Source organism: Anguilla rostrata, chromosome 8 (assembly GCF_018555375.3).
Source record: "Anguilla rostrata isolate EN2019 chromosome 8, ASM1855537v3, whole genome shotgun sequence".
Taxonomy (NCBI): domain Eukaryota; kingdom Metazoa; phylum Chordata; class Actinopteri; order Anguilliformes; family Anguillidae; genus Anguilla; species Anguilla rostrata.
Window position 1 is genome coordinate 48,819,748 of NC_057940.1, and position 17,601 is coordinate 48,837,348.

At 43.6% G+C, this 17,601-nt stretch overlaps 2 protein-coding genes across 8 annotated transcripts in view; both read left to right on the forward strand.

The window, feature by feature from the left end:
• Positions 1-5,650, forward strand: part of LOC135260193 (semaphorin-4A-like) — a 48,745-nt gene extending 43,095 nt beyond the window's left edge. For all 5 annotated transcript variants that reach the window (XM_064345385.1, XM_064345384.1, XM_064345382.1 and 2 more), the window contains exons 14-15: positions 776-870; positions 2,328-5,650. In XM_064345385.1, coding sequence (XP_064201455.1) covers positions 776-870; positions 2,328-3,097 — 865 coding nt within the window. In that variant the 3' untranslated portion in view covers positions 3,098-5,650. The remainder of the gene's footprint in view (positions 1-775; positions 871-2,327) is intronic.
• Positions 5,651-8,664: 3,014 nt separating this feature from the next.
• Positions 8,665-17,477, forward strand: si:dkey-7j14.6 (uncharacterized protein LOC556585 homolog). 3 transcript variants are annotated; one of them, XM_064345430.1, is made up of 7 exons: positions 8,665-8,823; positions 9,865-10,083; positions 15,065-15,163; positions 15,574-15,630; positions 16,292-16,486; positions 16,634-16,753; positions 16,874-17,477. In XM_064345430.1, the coding sequence occupies exons 2-7, from the start codon at positions 9,880-9,882 to the stop codon at positions 16,985-16,987; spliced, it is 789 nt and encodes a 262-aa protein (XP_064201500.1). In that variant the 5' UTR covers positions 8,665-8,823; positions 9,865-9,879; the 3' UTR covers positions 16,988-17,477. The 3 variants fall into 3 exon arrangements, with proteins under 3 accessions (XP_064201500.1, XP_064201501.1, XP_064201499.1); XM_064345431.1 differs by lacking the exon at positions 8,665-8,823 and adding an exon at positions 9,210-9,443; XM_064345429.1 differs by lacking the exon at positions 8,665-8,823 and adding an exon at positions 9,216-9,388.
• The last annotated feature ends 124 nt before the right edge of the window (positions 17,478-17,601 follow it).

The following is a 17,601-nucleotide window of genomic DNA, read 5'->3' on the forward strand; positions in this document are numbered from 1 at the left end:
ATGTGTGTGCGTGTGTATGTGCGTGTATGTGTCTGTATGTGTGCATGTGCATGTGTGTGTGTGCGTGTGTATGTGTGTCTGTATGTGTGTGCGTGTGTGCGTGTGTATGTGTGTCTGTGTGTGTATGTGTGCATGTGTGTGCGTGCGTGTGTGCGTGTGTATGTGTGTCTGTGTGTGTATGTGTGCATGTGTGTGCGTGCGTGTGTGCGTGTGTATGTGTGTCTGTATGTGTATGTGTGCATGTGTGTGCGTGTGTATGTGCTTGTATTAGTGTCTGTATGTGTGCATGTGCATGTGTGTGTGTGCGTGTGTATGCGTGTCTGTATGTGCGTGTGCATGTCTGAGTGTCTCTGTTTCTGTGTGTGTGCACGCGTATGTATGGGGCGCCACCTAGTGTGTACTCTGCAATGACGAACAGCCTGGCAGTGAGTGACTGAGGAGCTTTTTTTGGGGGGATGGAACTGAGTCCATGCTTCGTGTTCCTGATTTCATACATGGCGCCTTCTAATGTCCAGACTCTAAACTGACATGCAAGCTTTTGTCAGGCAAATTAAACTTTTGACGCACTTAATAAAAAGAGAGCCCTTTTGTGTCTGCTGGTCATTTTGCGACAGTTTAACTGTTCTTACAGCCAACTGGGTACTTTGTGTAAACTTTCGTCTGTTATGACATCAAATCCCTCTCTTCGTCAGAACAGAGATTATTGTACTCTGTTCGGTGTACAGTATTTTGGATTTACCAATAAAACCACTCTTTCCTTTTCTTTTTCTTTCAGAAGCCAGGATGTGGAAGGGAAGGATGCGGAAAAGATGTGTAAAGTGACCACTATAACCCCCAGAGGCAAAATTGACCAACCCAGGATCCCCACAGGTACGCATCACCTGACGGGACAGTCCAGGTGCCCCGTAAATCTCTCTTTTGCATCCCATAACATGCAATCCCATTCATCTGTAGCACTTAAGCACATAAGAAAGATTGTTTCAGATTGCCTTCACACATTTTCACTAGTTCTTCAGTCCTTTTAATCCATTAATTAATATTCAGTAAAAAAAATATGGGCTCTGTAGATCACTGGTTCTGAAATATTTTTTATATTGGGACCAAAATTAGAAAATTAGTACCTTTCAGGGACCCATCAAATACACATAATAGAACAGTCTAGTGGACTACAGACTCATAAGAAACACTGCTTTAGATCACAAAATAAATGACAAGTGGTGAGTAAATTATGAGAAAGTGACAAGTAAATGTTAAGTTAATGGCAAATAAATTAGGTGTAAATATTGATTAAATGTTGAGCAAATGGTATGAAAAGGTTAAGTAAATGACCAGTAAACTATCAGTAAATATTGAGTAAAGGATTAGTAAATGTTGAGTAAAGGACTAGTAAATGTTGAGTGAAGGATTAGTAAATGAGGAGTAAATCACTAGTATATGTTGAGTAAAGGACTAGTAAATGATTATTAAATGATGAGTAAAAGACTTGTAAATGAGGGGTAAAGAACTAGTAAATTATGAGTAAAAGGACTAGTAAATGATGAGTAAAGGACTAGTTCATTATGAGTAAAGCACTAGTAAATGATGAGTAAAGGAATAGTAAAGCTCTAGTAAATGATGAGTAAATGACTAGTTAATACACTAGTAAATGTTGAGTAAAGGACTAGTAAATAATGATTAAATGAGGAGTAAAGCACTAGTAAATATTGAGTATAGGACTAGTAAATGAGGAGTAAAGCACTAGTAAAGCACTAGTAAAGCACTAGTAAATGACAATTAAATGGTGAGTAAAGGACTAGTAAATGAGGAGTGAAAAACTAGTAAATGAGTAAAGGACCAGTAAATGAGGAGTAACGCACTAGTAAATGTTGAATAAAGGACTAGTAAATGATGATTAAATGATGAATAAAGCACTAGTAAATGATGATTAAAGGACTAGTAAATGAGGAGTAAAGCTTTGGTAAAGCACTAGTAAATGACGAGTAAAAGACTAGTAAATGAGGAGTAAAGCACTAGTAATTGCTGAGTAAAGGACGAGTAAATGATGATTAAATTGAATAAAGGACAAGTAAACGATGAGTAAAGCACTAGTAAATGGTGAGTAAAGCACTAGTAAATGATGGGTAGGTGTAGTTCAAGATTTTCAAGATTTCTTTATTTGTCATTCCTCAGTACTCTCATACATTAGAACGAAATGCTGTTTCTCCCAGCCCAACAGTGCACATATAAATAAATATACAACCTACAATAAACAGGCTGCATTGTGACTGGTGGGGTAATGTGGGGTGTCATGGCTGCCTCCTGATCTCCGGTAGTGTTGTGTGCCCCAGATGAACAGGTGCTGGTGCCCCTGAATGAGGTGGTGACACTGCTCTGTCCCGGGACGTCCAGGCAGGCCTCGCTGCACTGGGAGGGGCCCGACGGCCAGCTCGCCCCGCACCTGTACCTCCTGGGGGACGACGGGACCCTGCGCTTCCTGGCCACGCCCGGCACGCTGGGTCGCTACCACTGCTACTCACAGGAGCGCGAGTACCAGCAGACGCTGGCGGTTTATGCGGTGAGGGACGCGGCCGGGGGGGGAGCCACCATGCAGGCCGCCGCCCCCACCCTCCCCCCGGGCCTGCCAGAGGGTGCGACCGCCATGAAGGGGGCGGGGCTGGCGAACACCGCCACGCCGGAGCCCGCTGCGGATTGCCGGACCGCCGCTCCCCGAGCGACCAGGAACCCGGTCGTGCCCGAGCGGCCCAGGCTCGTCCCCGACCTGGAGCGGCGGCCGGAGGGGCGGAGCTACCACCAAGAGCTGGTTGCCGTGTCGATAATGCTGGCGCTGGCGCTGTGCGCGCTCCTGGCGGGGGCGCTCTACGGGCTGCGGCAGCGGTGCGGGTGGAGGGGCGCCGCCCAGGTCTGCCCCGGGAGCGAGCCGGAGGCGGACGGCGCGCCGGAGCACGACCCTCTCACCGACAACGGCACCGCCAACGCCGCCGGCGCAAAACATAACGGGCTGGCGCAGAGCGGGCCGCAGCAGGGCAAGCCTCCGCCCGCCCTGGAGAACGGCTCGCCCAGGGGGTTCAACGGGCACCTGCCCAACACCCCCATCTAGGGAGCGAGCCCGACACCCCTCACCCCCCCCCCCCCACCACTCTGCACTCACAATATAAATTAAGTTTCTAACTTAAGTTTCTAAGTTTTCCTCGCCCTCTCGCCTGCTCTGAACCACATTACACAGAGTGAATAAACTGGAGAGTCTGTGTACTGTCTCTTAAAACTGATGCAAACGAAGAAGCCGGTGTGTGTTGGACATTTTAAAAGGACCTCCGTGAATCCAATGGACTTTAAAAAAAAGAAAAAAAAAGAAAAACATAAGTGTATACCTATGGTATCCACTGGGGGGCGATATAGTGTAATTTCTGAGCGTGTGTGAGCACGAGCGTGCATGAAGGCGAACGTGCGCGTGAATGTGTGTTTGTGAACGCGTGTGACGTGATTCTAGACTGCTTTTGTATGTTTCCTAAAATAAGGAAGAGCCAATTTGCCGATTTGTAGAATGTATGTGGAAGAAAGCATCCTGACTCTGGGATATAAATATCATTCCCTATGCTTGGCACTTTGAGTCATTCCAGATCTAACTAAAAGCATGCTGGTGTGCTGGGGGAAAGATCTGCTGTTCTGTGAAGTGTTTGCCCCCTTCCTGATTTATTCTGTTATTGCATATTTGTCAGACTGAATGGTTTCAAATCTTTAGAGAAAATGCACATATTGGACAAAGAAAAATTACATTTTCACAAGGATGATATGGGTGTTTCGTAACTATTTTCATAAAATAACTGAAATGTTAATTTAAAAAATGTGTTTTCTGTTTACTCAATTTCCCTCTGTCTAATATTGCATTTTGTCTTAAAGATCTGAGACCATTTGGTGTGACAAATATGCAATAATAGAGGAAATCTATTAGGAATTGGGTAAATACTTTTTCACGGCACTGTATATATTGTTAGAGGCCAATAACAATTCCGGAAGTCCGTTCATTGCTATGAATTGACCGCAAGAGCACCATGAAGCCAAAAAGAGGCTATTTTGAATCCATTCTCACAGGGAGACTTCTGAAATAACAGTGGAGTTGTGGGTAATCGGTCAATGTGAGAGTAGGAATCCATCTTTGTGAGAAGGCATGCCATTGAGCCTGTGATATTTCGCTGTGTTGACTAGATTGGTAGCTGTTTATAAGAAGTGAAACTACCGAATGAAACCTTGCTAAGTCGAGCTTAGCCACTTCTGTGTAATTTCAGGTAACCAACATGGACTTTATTTGATTACATAATAGATATTAAATGACTTCATCATAATACAACATGAGAAAAAAAAAACATAATTTTATATTAGTTTTACAAACAGTGATTTCTTTTCTCAATGTATTCTAATTGCATTTTTATATATTATATTTAAAGTGAAACATAACATTACATGTCGACCCACAGTTTAAAGTAACTACCATCTTTTTCCTACTATATTTCTTTTAGCATAATCAAGTACTTTCTCGTGCAGTTCTTACTTAATTAACTCGAGATGTTAATAGGTATGGCCTCAGCAAAATAATTCAATATGCTGTATCACCCCTATGGATGTCAGAATGGACCAAATCTAGGTGACATCAACAAACTGTAGATCATATAACTGGCATCAGAACCCAAGTAATTCAAATGCTTCATGTGTAGGAATAAAATGAACCCGTGGGCAGTATCGCCACCTATGGGCAGTTTGGTGGAAGTTTTTAAAATTTGCCTGATCTTTGAGGATTTAATTGGCCTGGCTCCAGCAGCAGTGGACTGGGAGTAATATTTATATCCCAGCATGCCTTTCTTCACCCTCTTAGAAAGGTCACAGCAAGCTGATCAGGCAGTGGGGTAAGCACAGTCTGGCGGACGCTAAGTAAATTAGCCTCCTTTCTTTGACCCCGACTTCTGTACTTCCTGAGTCTACACTCTTTAAATCATAGCATCTTTAGTGCGGCTGCTGCTTCATCATCTTTGCCCCAATGATGTCATCTTCCACAAAATTTCACTGCTTCAGTCTTGTCTTTTTTGATGATCGTTGCTGTTTGCATCACCAGTTCTTCTTGGAATGATTTTTTTATTTTTATTTTTATTTTTTAAAAGCTTTTTGGTGTCCGGCTTTTATTTATTTAATGGTAATGTTGTAATGTCTGTAGAACAAGCAAAGCTCTTCGTCAGATGTGCTTAAATTAATATGGCATTACATGCAAATCCCTAGTTTCTGTTTATAAAATGCATTCCATCAACCTTGACTGGATCTGCATATCTGAAAATCACTTGACTTGCCATGAGATTGCCAAATTTGTATTTTTTTTTTTACTGGTGTAGATTATTAAGAAATTATGTTTTTTGCTAGATGGATATTCAAGCACATAAATGTTGAGAAGTGATATATGTAAGTAATTCTTATAAACAGGTTAAAGCAGGTGTTTTTTTTCCCTTCAAGTTCTAAATATGATACTTTTGTCTCTATTGGTAATTTATCCTGTGTAACATCTTTTTTTATTTTTATTAAGAAACTATTTCATCTTTATTTTTATACAATGTTGACTTGGCTGTTTCATGTATGTCAAATAAAGATATCATGTTCAAATCGGGGGAAACATTGTGCATCTGGAATGTGTCTGTGTCACAGAAATGGCTGAAAAAATTATGAAAATGGAGTCTTCGGGTGCGAAGATAATTCTGTAGAGAGGTGGAGCGGAGCAGGGGAAATGAACCAAGCACTGCATCAATCAAACACTGTAAACTAGTGTGAAATCAATCACTGAATCTCCTAAAATATCTATATTGTGCTGTACATGTCGAGATGATGGACATTAGGAATACTTAGTACCATTGTGTTCAAACAGCTTCGTAAAAAAAAACTAAAAAAAAACGTGCACATCCGTAAGCTTTCAGGTGTTGATTTCTCTTCAGGGTTTGTGGTCGATTGGAACATACCTGAACACTGAAGTAAAGCTTTTAACACCAAGGTATTTACACTCACCGGCCACTTTATTAGGTACACCTGTTCAACTGCACGTTAACGCAAATATCTAATCAGCCAATCACGTGGCAGCAACTCAATGCATTTAGGCATGTAGACATGGTCAAGACGATCTGCTGAAGTTCAAACCAAGCATCAGAATGGGGAAGAAAGGTGATTTAAGTGACTTTGAACGTGGCATGGTTGTTGGTGCCAGATCTACTGGGATTTTCATGCACTAGGGTTTACAGAGAATGGTCAGAAAAAGAGAAAATATCCAGTGAGTGGCAGTTCTCTGGGCAAAAATGCCTTGTTGATGACAGAGGTCAGAGGAGAATGGCCAGACTGGTTCGAGCTGATAAAAAGGCAACAGTAACTCAAATAACTCAACCACTCGTTACAACCAAGGTATGCAGAAGAGCATCTCTGAATGCTCAACACGTCGAACCTTGAAGCAGATGGGCTACAGCAGCAGAAGCAAACCCAGTATTAGCAAGGTGTACCTAATAAAGTGGCCGGGGAGAAAAGCAAAGGGTGGTGTTGTGAGTCCAGCTCTCAGACAGTAGTTGAGTTGAGTAATTGGGTAATTATAAGGTTATGACAGTTATATAATATATTTAGAATAGTTTCTATAGTTCTGTCTGTTCCTGCTACCTCAGAAAAACTTCAGATTTGAAGGGTAGCAGGTCAGATTTTACTGGTAGATCTCAGGTTGGATGGTCTCTTGGGAGACCAGGTCAGGCTATTCAGCTCTTTGATTAGCCGTTTGTACATATTCATTTCCTGTTTCGCCAGAAGCCACAGAATTCCAGGACAAACAAAGGTAAGTAATCCCTTCCATGTCGAATCCTCTGAAAATGCTCAGGACAGAAACATGGCAGGTGAAGACCATTGTTAATTCCTGCCAGGGCATTTCTGGATATACAGACGTCGTTCATAGATGGATATTTTTCCGTGCTTTTGTTGAACACTGCCACAGAGATTGTGGCTCTTTTGAAAACATCCTTCAGAATGTGGACAATGGGCCAGGGTTTTCCCCTTTTTTTTGCTACTTCAGCCTCACCCATTGCTAACAGGAGCAACAGCAGCTTAGCCGCAATGCAGTAGGCCTCATAGAACAGAACCGCTGAATGCTGAAGCGTGTAGCGTGTAAAAATCGTCTGTCCTCGGTTGCAACACTCACCACTGAGGTCCAGACTACCTCTGGAAGCAACATCAGCACAAGAACTGTTCACCGGGAGCTTCATGAAATGGGTTTCCATGGCCGAGCGGCTGCACACAAGCCTGAGATCACCATGGCGCAATGCCGAGCGTCGGCTGGGGTGCTGTGAAGCACACCGCCATTGGACTCTGGAGCAGTGGAGATGTGTTCTCTGGAGTGATGAATCATGCTTTACTATCATACTATCTGGCAGTCTGACGGACGAATCTGGGTTTGGTGAATGCCACGAGAACACTGCCTGCCCGAATGCATAGTGCCAACTGTAAAGTTTGCTGGAGGAGGAATAATGATCTGGGGCTGGTTTGGGCTAGGCTCCAGGGTTCCAGGGAAGGCGAATCTTAACGCTACAGCACGCAAGCACATTCTGGAGAACTGTGTGCTTACAACTTTGTGGCAAACACTTCAGGCAATGTTTCATGCTGCATACATAAAAAAGAATGTTAAGACTAGCTGGTGGCATTTCATCTGACCCTTCCCATGTTTTATGTGGAGAATATCATCTTATGCCATTTAACAGACACTACAGAATCCTACAGGTTAGTCTTAACATTCTGTGGAACTCATTCATTTCTCAGATTATCGAGCGAGCAAACCAAACACAAACAGAAGCTCAGGATAGGCCATGGGCAAGTGCATTTTGTTGGAGAAATTGCATGTAATTGTGGTAATGGGCTATGGGCAGGTACAATGTGGACCAGTGCAATTACGATAACGTACCAGTGTGCGTTTTATAATGATCTTTTATTAATGAAATGTGCAACACCTGTTTGCATTGTCTCATTTTACTGTATTAATGTACATCTGTTCTTTTGAATGAAAAGGAGTATGCTTTGTAACACTAGGCAACTTACCGAGAAATCTTACAATAAAGTATAATCTAATCTAATCTAAAAACAAAATTTGGGGAAGGCCCTTTCTTGTTTCAGCATGACAATTCCCCCCGTGCACAAGGTCCGTTAAGAAATGGTTTGCGGAGTTTGGAGTGGAAGAACTTGACTGGCCTGCACAGAGCCCTGCCCTCAATCCCATCAAAAACCTTTGAAATACATTGGAACGGTGACTGCAAGTTAGGCCTTATCGCCCAACATCAGTGACCAACCCCACTAATGCTCTTGTGGCTGAATGGAAGCAAATCCCTGCAACCATGTTCCAAAATCTGCTGGGAAGCCTTTCCAGAAGAGTGGAGGCTGTTATAGCAGCAAAGGGATGTCCAACTCCATACTAATGCCCATGGTTTTTGAACGAGATGTTCAACAAGCACATACGGGTGTGATGTTTGGGTGTCCACACACTTTTGGCCATGTAGTGTATGTACACCAAGCTACATTTGTCGTGTGTGTCATACCTACCCATGCGAACTTCATCCGAGACCCTCCAGTGGGTCCCGAGCCAGAGCACTCGACCGTGTTGCCCTGACAACGTGCTGTAAGTGGGATGTTGCTTTTAGAAACTACTGACGTCGTAGCAATGGGCCGCGCAGCTGTGACACTGTAGCTGTTTTGATATTGTGGAGAAAGAGAGCACCGACGCAGGCCTCCACGCAGTTTTAATTGTTTATTCCATACTGGGAGAACGGGAGAAGACAGGTAGTTTACAATGTTGTAAAAACAAAATACGCGCTGACTTTGACCCGCTTCTAATGAGTGCTTTTAAAGTTATCCGCGTTATTGTTTAAACTAAGTTTCATACATGTCAGATCAGAGCCAATAGCCTGTGTATGATTTTAGCAAATCACTCTGCTGGAACAACGGCTGAACTATTTACAAAAACGAAACGATCATTTCCTTTCGCGACATGGCGGATTATCTTATCTGAATGAACATATTCGTCTCTGTATGTTCTTTATGACGGTTTATGTGTCGCTTGGTTATTTATTTATTTATTTTTTAATTTTTTGTTAGAGCATCGTCCATTTGTAGCTACAGTAAGACATAGATCTACACTATCGCCGGTCTATAAAGGGGTTAAGAGTTGCAATTGTTGCTCAATCTTTCTGCGTGACTGATATTTGATCAGGGTGCGCAGAGGAGGAAAAGGAAGTCGTTCCCGTAAATTGTTAGGGTTTTTTTTCTGTAACCTGTTGTGCAGCAGTCGGTGTCGGTAAAATATAATTTTCTACCTTTTTATCGGCGGTTTCAAAGCTCGCAACTGGTACGTAAACGCATAGTTAATACTCATTCGACTAAGGACGGTAGGGGAAGACAGGGTAAAGTACTTTAACGATACAATTAAAAAAATAATTAATTCTCAAAGCAAGAATATTACGTCTCCAAAAAACAGTCTCTGGAAAGCAAAATGTATGCTATTGTCTTAGCAGTTACATGCGATTAGGCAGATACATAATAGTTTTTACCCGTCCTAGCTGGCTACTTTCAAACAAAGAAATTGCGCACTTGCAAAAAATTGCTGCGCACGTTTTCGGTTACCATTCTTGTTTATATTTGGTATTGTGTAGTTTCTTATTATTAGTAATATGCTTTACTTTATGCCTATTCAGGCCTATTCATTTGTTTAATTAGTTAATATGCCTAGGTTTTCGTTAAAATAATTTCACTGTTTTCGCTTTTAGAACTTCTATTTTTGGCTTTCAAACAAGTTGTTTTGGGTCCTTTTTTGTTGTTGGGCAGATTGTCGTCGACAAGATGTCCGTCTCTGTGACTACCGCCAATGGACTCGTCATCGTCACCCAAGTCTTTAAACAGGGAGAGCAGCTCAACATCCCCATGAACTCCATTGCCGCACCTGCAGTACCTGCTGCAGCGAAACCAGTGGAGTCTGTTGAACCATCGAGCCCCGTGTCCCCGATGACCAAGAAATTCCTCCAGGGTCAACCAAAACAACTGGGGGTGAGTTCCAGACATCTATTTACATTAGGACGCGTCCACGTACTATTAAATTCAAGGACCTGACTCGTTCTAGCCTATATCTGACTTTGGAAGGTGTCATCAGCAGTTTCGAACTACAAAGCTTGGGACAGTAGGCTACTGTACAAATGCGAGAGACCACCGCTTCTTATATGTACTATCCAGTGAAACGGCCATTAAGTGCAAGTGATTTATTTTAAGTGTCAGAACATAATGCAGAAAACACAAAATTACAGAAAACCTCCACAAATATGTACAATATTAAATCTTTCTGCATTTAAGGTGTCTATTTAGTGTGCAAGTCCTTTTCGAGTTTTTTGAATAAATCAGCAAGAAATTTAGTCACCAACCTTATTGTATACATCGGACGTTCAGCATAAAGTGGACTTAAATTTAGGCCTCTTCGACATATCCAGACTTTGGAATGTCTGAGTCTCGAGACTACAAGCTGGACAAGTAGGACGGTACAAGTTCGGATTGCGCAGTTCTTAGTTGAGTATTGAGTAGTCCTTAGCTGGACCTAACCCCTAATTGCAACCCCTTATTGGTACCTTTCCTGGCAGCCTTTCACCGTTGGTGTGTGAGTGTGTGTGAATGGGCGAATGAGAGGCATCAATTGTAAAGCGCTTTGGATAAAAGCGCTATATAAATGCAGTCCATTTACCATTTGGACTCTGGGGTGGCCTGTCCATTGCTCTGTGAACACAGCAACTTGATCATCTTAGCAGTGCATTCGGGGTCATTATCTTGTTGTAGAATGAATTTGCTCCCAATTAAATGTTGTCCAGCGAGCGTTGCTTGATATGCTAAGATCTGTTTGTATTGATCAGCGTTCACGATGTCTTCAATCAAAACCAAATCGCCATCTCCAGATGTTGCTATGCAACCACAAGCTTGCACTGATCCCCCATCACGCGTGAATGACGGTTGTCAACATGGTTCCGACAGTCGTTCTTTGCTTCAGTCTTTCTCTTTCATCAGAAAATCTCAAACTCATCGACCCTTAAAGCCTTACTCTACATCTCAGATGTCCAGTTTCGGTGGTGCTAGTGTAAATTTTCTTTCAGTAGTGGCTTTTTGACAGCTACACACGCTTTCAGACCCATAGCATCTTCTGTCTTCATCTTCTCATTTTGTCTTCTCACGGTAGGATTGACAGAAACCCCTGTGGATTTCTTTAGTTCTGAAGCAAGTGTGGAGCTTTATTTCTCCCCCCCCCCCCCCCTTCTCTCTAAAGTTATTTTTTTGTACTATCTTTGTGATGGGAAACATCAGTTTTGTAAACTCTTGTTTTTTTATTGTTTTTAAAAAAAAACTTATTTTCCTTTGACTTTCACTGTCCTTATGCAGTTGAATTATATCTTATCTCCTTAGAAATGTCTTCTTTATATGCACATGAGAAAGAAATCTGCGAGGCAGCTACGGTGTGTTTGGATAGTTGTTTGTTTGAATATTAGAGTCACTTTTGAAGGCAAAGGGTTCTAACCAAGGGGTCAGCTTTCGGTTCTCAACCTCAGCATCGAAGGTGACCAAGGACACAACTGAGCATGCCTGTTGAGCAAAAGAATTGTACTTGTTCTGAAGTACTCCCCATAGGTTGCTGTTGTTGTCATTGAGTTTTGTTTTCTCCACAAACACATAATTTCATGTATTTTCGTTTGTACGAACTGGCCGAACGTTATTCCCAAAGCAAGTATACTCCCAACTTAAGGCATTATCGCTTGGTATAGAAACCAGGTGGGTGGGGGTTGCGGTGGGAGTGGGGATGAGGGTAGGGGTGGTGAGGGTAGAGGGGCTTCAAGCGATCCAGCTGTAAGCACTGAGGCCATTTCAAGTTACTCATTTTTGTCAGGATCACTCTTGATTACCTTTATACGTTTCCCCAAATAGGTACCATGTGAATTTAAATTATTGACTTAATATTTTTACTGTATTGTTACCATTGACTTACATAAAATTGGGTGGCTGAAACACCCATATTGGAGCCAACGCTAGTGAGCAACGTCTCTCAACAAGGCCAGGAAGTCAGCTTCAAAAATGCAGCCAGTTTTTGGCCACTTGGTTCTAACATAACGTCATTAACATGGTTGTTGACAACGTTTCTTGGGAGGACTCTGGAACGTATTAGTTGACTGGAAGTTTATAAGATTTAAAGTGGTAGTAGAGTTTTGAAAAGAAAGAGTGGACAAATACTGATAGATATGATATATGTAGTGGTGGAGGCTTTTCTGTAGTCTTCTGTGAAATATGTTTCCTGCATGATTGCCTGTCACTGGAAAAAGAATTAGCACTGAATGGCTGATTTCATTGGAAATTGAATAAACAAAAGAGTGGTCTCTCACTTTTGCATGGTACTGTACGTTTAAAATATATTTGGTGACTAATAACAACCTGTCACCCGCAAAAGAAAAATGCTGTTTATAGGTTAATTTTGATGTTACTTTGAAACGTAGGAACAACATCTTGGTGGCAGTAGTTCATTTTCCAGCTTTCTTTGTGCCAGCGAAGAGGAATTTGGGTCGATGATTTCGTCATCGCACACCAGCAGTGTTAAGATGCTGTGTCAGCGCGTTCTCGCTCGTCGCTGTGGATACACCACGGGCTGTGAAACCGCGAGATGTGGCTATCACACTATCACAACTGAGGGCGCGACTCCGACCTGGATTATCAGCACAGGCAAAGTTCTGTCTCAGTTACCAAAGAGATTTTACAGCCTTTTTCTATTTAAAAAAAACCAGGAAGATCAGCAACAATGCTTATATTTAAGGGACCAGTGTGAACAAAGCAAACCGCCCCCCCACCCCCCCTTCCTTCTGCTAGCAACGTTTGTGGTCATTATGTTCATTAATAAGGAGCTGGTCCATCCTTTGCTGCTATAACAACCTCCACTCTTCTGGGAAGGCTTTATACTAGATGTTGGAGCATTGCTGCAGGGATTTGCTTCCATTCAGCCAGAAGAGCATTAGTGAGGTCGGGCACTGATTGGGTGATTAGGCCTGGCTCGCAGTTTCCAGTTGATCTCAAAGGTTTTGGATGGTGTTGAGGTCAGGGCTATACAGGCCAGTCAAGTTCTTCCGCACTGATCTCATCAAAACCATTTCTATATGGAACTCAACCGGAAAAGGCCTTCCCCAAACTGTTGTGGAAATACAAAATTGTCTAGAATGTGATTGTACTGTAGCATTTAAGATCTGCCTTCACTGGAACTAAGGGGCCCAAACCCAAACCATGAACAGCCCCAGACCAAGGGGTGTACAGATACGTTTGGTCACATAGCGTATATTTCTCATTTTTTCCCTGTTTGGATTGTAGAAACAAAATGTGCAACCTGCCAGCCAGAGTCAGGCTTGTCTTAGTTTGGCTAACTTGATCGGTTTGGCAGCTTTGTGTTTAACAGTAGCAAGTATACACGGACCACAGGGAAGAAGTGTGTTTGATATAGGCCTGTCCCATAGACATGCATATTTAACTAGACAGGCAGGCACACTTTCAGCCAAGCTAAGCTTGTGAAGTCAAGGAAGTAAGATTGTACTGCGCGTGTTGAGGGCAAAACATTGGAGCTCCCATTAAAGTGAATTGGGAATATCAGACTTTTAAAGGCAAAACAAAACATCCTCGATGGTAATTTGAAACTTGAATGATGACCATTACGTTTTATATGAGAAGGCAGATAGAAAAATATGCATTAGGCTATAATAAAATATGCACATTTTAATAAATATTTTCCCATGACATCTGGGCCAAAACAACCATTGTTTCAGAAACTGCTGCACATAATGTAATTTATGATCACATATAATAGACCAATCAGGTTTTCTTTGGTTGTTAAATCACCTTGGATTTCTGCACTGATTTGAATGGGCGGCAAGCTCTTTTGCCCTCAGCAGCTGTGAACATGCAAAGTGGAGGCCGTTTCCCGATACTTCCTATGCTTCACTGACTGGCCACTCCTACCCGCACCAGTTCCTGTGTGCGCTCTGTGGTTGCACCGGTCCGTGTGTGCGTAGCGTGGGCGGTTTAACATCCGCGCGCGCACGTCCGTTGTGACGGGAGTTTCAGGTTGCGCGGAACGGCAGCGAAGGCAGCCAGATGATTTCGAAACGTCCCCGTGACGACGGAGCTGGGTGTCGTCAGTCTCTGTCCGTGTTCAGCATTTATTTATTGTTCGGTTGTTTATTTTTTTTACGTTCTCCTTTTCCGTCCGAGATTTTGTGGTCTTGGCTGTCCTCAAAATATTTGTTGTTCCTATGTTTCAAAGTAACTTCAAAATGCACATATAAACAGAATTTTTCTTTTGCGTGCTGCGGCTGCTTGTTAACAGTCACCAAAGATAAGAGGATGAGGTGGCTCTCTCAGAGTAATGTTTACAAAGTTGAAGGCTTACCCACAGAGGGCATGGAAAGGAATGTGGTTGCGTTACATTTTTTAAATGCCATTTCAAATGCCATTTTTAATGGCCTTGTAGACAAGCAAAATAAATAAAAGGCTGTAGAAAGTGCACAAAACTCTTTATTTTCAAGTATTTCACGTTTTAAATTTGTATTAATGTAACCTTTATTGAGAACACGGTCGTCTTTTGCAGTGATAAATAGAGAATGCAACGAGGTCACTCAGATGTAGGGGTTGTAGAGATTAGGAGGCTGAATATATTGTGACAGCTACGGTTTGGCTGTCTCTGTTGATCACCGTGGTGTAGGGTTTGGGGTGTTTTACTCTGGAAAAAGGATGCATGTGATTGGCTCATACGAGTCGGTATCAGTGATTGACAGCATGGTAGCTTGACCCATTTCTGGAGTTCATCTTTCCTGTCATCACCCTAAATTCATTGATATGCTCCTGCTACACACACAGCATTTAGGTATTTTAAAGTATTTGTTTTTTTTATTTGGAGGCTTAAGTGGTAATGGAGACCTCTGTGCATTCAGAAATAATGCGTGTGTCTGTGTCTGTGTTTGCCTCTCAGATTGTGCAGATCATCACTGGGCTCGTCATCGTCGCCCTGGGCTTCATGTTAGTCTGGCAGAACCCTATGTGTGGTGCCCCAATATGGTCTGGATCAGTGGTAAGTTCAAATGAGACACACCATCTTGTGGTGACAATGTGGTATTGCAAGAGTTTTTTTATCCCCCCAGTGTTGATTTTTCCCCCATTAGTTTTGTCTATTAGTCAATATAATAATAATATGTACATTAATAGCAGACAAATTCATCTGACAGTTGGATCCATGTCATCTTGAACATTGGACAGCACCAACGTTTGCACAGTCTCCTCACATATAGCTGGTCCTGCACAAAATAAAACTGGGATTTTTTTCCCTCAGGTAACATTTGCAGACCCACACTGCACTGTGCAAATGAATTTTGGAGTTCTGTCTTAATTCATGTCTTGGATCGTTTGCTCGTGTCTTAAATCATTTGCTCGTGTTTCAAATCGTTTGCTCATGTCTGCCCCACCCCCCCTCTCTCCTTCCAGTTCGTCCTGACTGGAATCATCTCTGCCATTGCGCACAGAGGAACCCGGCCCTGCCTGGTGAGCGCTCCTGCGACAGACGCCCTTTAGCCCACGTGGATCTGTGTCTCCCTGGTCGTCGGGCAGGGTCCATTCTGGCTCCTACCGGCCCGAGTGCCAGATTCTGGATGTTGGTTCTGTTTTCAGATCTGTCAGTTGTGGGGAGTAATTGACAAATAATTCATTAATTGTAAACGAAAAACGATCATAGAACATTGTGACCATTTTCTCGATTTCAAGTATTTTCCTGCAGGCACTAATTGAATAGAACAGCTTTTCTTAAACTATTTCTAAATTGGGTCCTGATATTTAAAAGTTATTTATGTTTGCATGTCTTCACTGTTACTGATATTTCAGTTTAGCCACAAGTAAAACATTCTCACAATGTTACTGGAACGTTTTGTCAGTGTTATAACGTTGCCAGTGCATTGCAGCAACCTTGTGACAACGTGTTGTGTTAGCCGGGGGTCATGCTGACGCTTCCCGGGCTGCGTTCACGATAAAGCGCCCCGCAGCGTTTCGTGAGCTCCGATGGCGCTGCGGCCGCGGGCCGCCATTGGCCGGGCTCGTGAACGTGTTTCTCATCCTCCGTTCCAGAGTGGTTGAACGCCGTTTGCAAACCTCCCGAAACGCCTGAGGTTGATTTCTGAGTCTGTGTTTCTCAACACTCCCTCCCCCCCAGATCAAATGCACCCTGGCGCTGAACGTGCTCAGCTGCGTGGCGGCCGTCGCGGCCATCGCCATCGTCACCGTCCACCTGATCACCGTGCGGCCGGGCGTCAGCGGCTGCGGGGACAACCGCGAATCGAGCTACCGCTCGTTCTACGACGAGGACAACTACTACTACATGTGCCAGGAGATGTTCTGGAAGTACACGGTGGGTGTTGGCGGCGGCGGCGGCAGGGCGGCGGCAGGGGGGTGTTCACTGAGTTGATTGACAGACTGCACTTGGACTTGGGTTCTCCGTTGCCTTCCAAGCTGACCTCGTTCTTCCTGTCGCGTGCTCTTCCTCGGTCCTCCGCAGATCGTGTTGGACGGCGTGCGGGGGCTGCTGCTCGTCCTGTCCGCGCTCCAGTTGGCCGTCGCTGTGTCCGGCGCCGTTTACGCCGGCCGGGCCAGCTGCTCCAGCTCCGCCCCCAAGCCGGTACGCTTTCCGGAAAATTCCTCTGGCCCATCTCCGAGTCCTCCGGGCTTCCCCGATTCCCCTCAGGGCTTTCTGCTGTCATGGCCGCCCACCACCCCCTCTTTTTGTTCTTTGTCTCAGACGGTTGTGGTGATCGAGAAGCCAGCGATCGGTGCCGGGGACCACTATGGCAGCGATGAGGCTCTCCTGGGCAGCGACGACGCCCCCGGCAACCCTCCGCCCTATGACGCCTGAGGCCCCGCCCCCTGGGAACTGGCTGCTTAGCGACGTCCGCACGCCGTGCTCAGATGTTCTGTTGTATCAGCTTTCCTGCTGCTTTCAAGTGCCTTGAGGTGGTGTCTGGGAATCTTATTCAGATGATGTGACGCTCTCACGTCGACTGTGGGTTGTTTTTGTTTTTTTTTTACACTTACTGATTTTAGTGCTATTCTGATTGAGCGGGCGACGGTTTTTCCCCACACTGGTCAAAACCAAAAGCAATTTTTAGATCGTCTTGCTCACAAAGCTTATGTTTTCGTTTGTTTTTGCAGTCTAGTCTCACCCTTGTCTTCTGTAGTCGAAGAGGAATGTGTGCACTTAAAAAAATGTAGACAACATTGCAAAAATGTTAAGGTAATGGTAAATGGTAAATCTTTAAACATATCGGTGTGATTTTATATGACCGATGAGTGTTTTCCTTCATGCTGATCTGTTTATAATAAAGATGCACTTGTGAACAATTGGCTATTCGTGTTATGAAGTGATTCACTGAACAAATTTGGAAGTTGCACAACATGACAAAGGTTTTGCATTCACTGTGGGGCTCTGCTGAGTATTTTCCATTTATAACGGTACCAGTGTCTTTATTG

Coding starts and splice junctions, on each gene's coding strand:
- si:dkey-7j14.6 (XM_064345430.1), top strand. CDS start 9,880: ATGTCCGTCTCTGTGACTACCGCCAATGGACTCGTCATCGTCACCCAA. Junction 15,164..15,573: donor CAATATGGTCTGGATCAGTG/GTAAGTTCAAAT, acceptor CTCTCCTTCCAG/TTCGTCCTGACTGGAATCAT. Junction 16,754..16,873: donor CCAGCTCCGCCCCCAAGCCG/GTACGCTTTCCG, acceptor TCTTTGTCTCAG/ACGGTTGTGGTGATCGAGAA.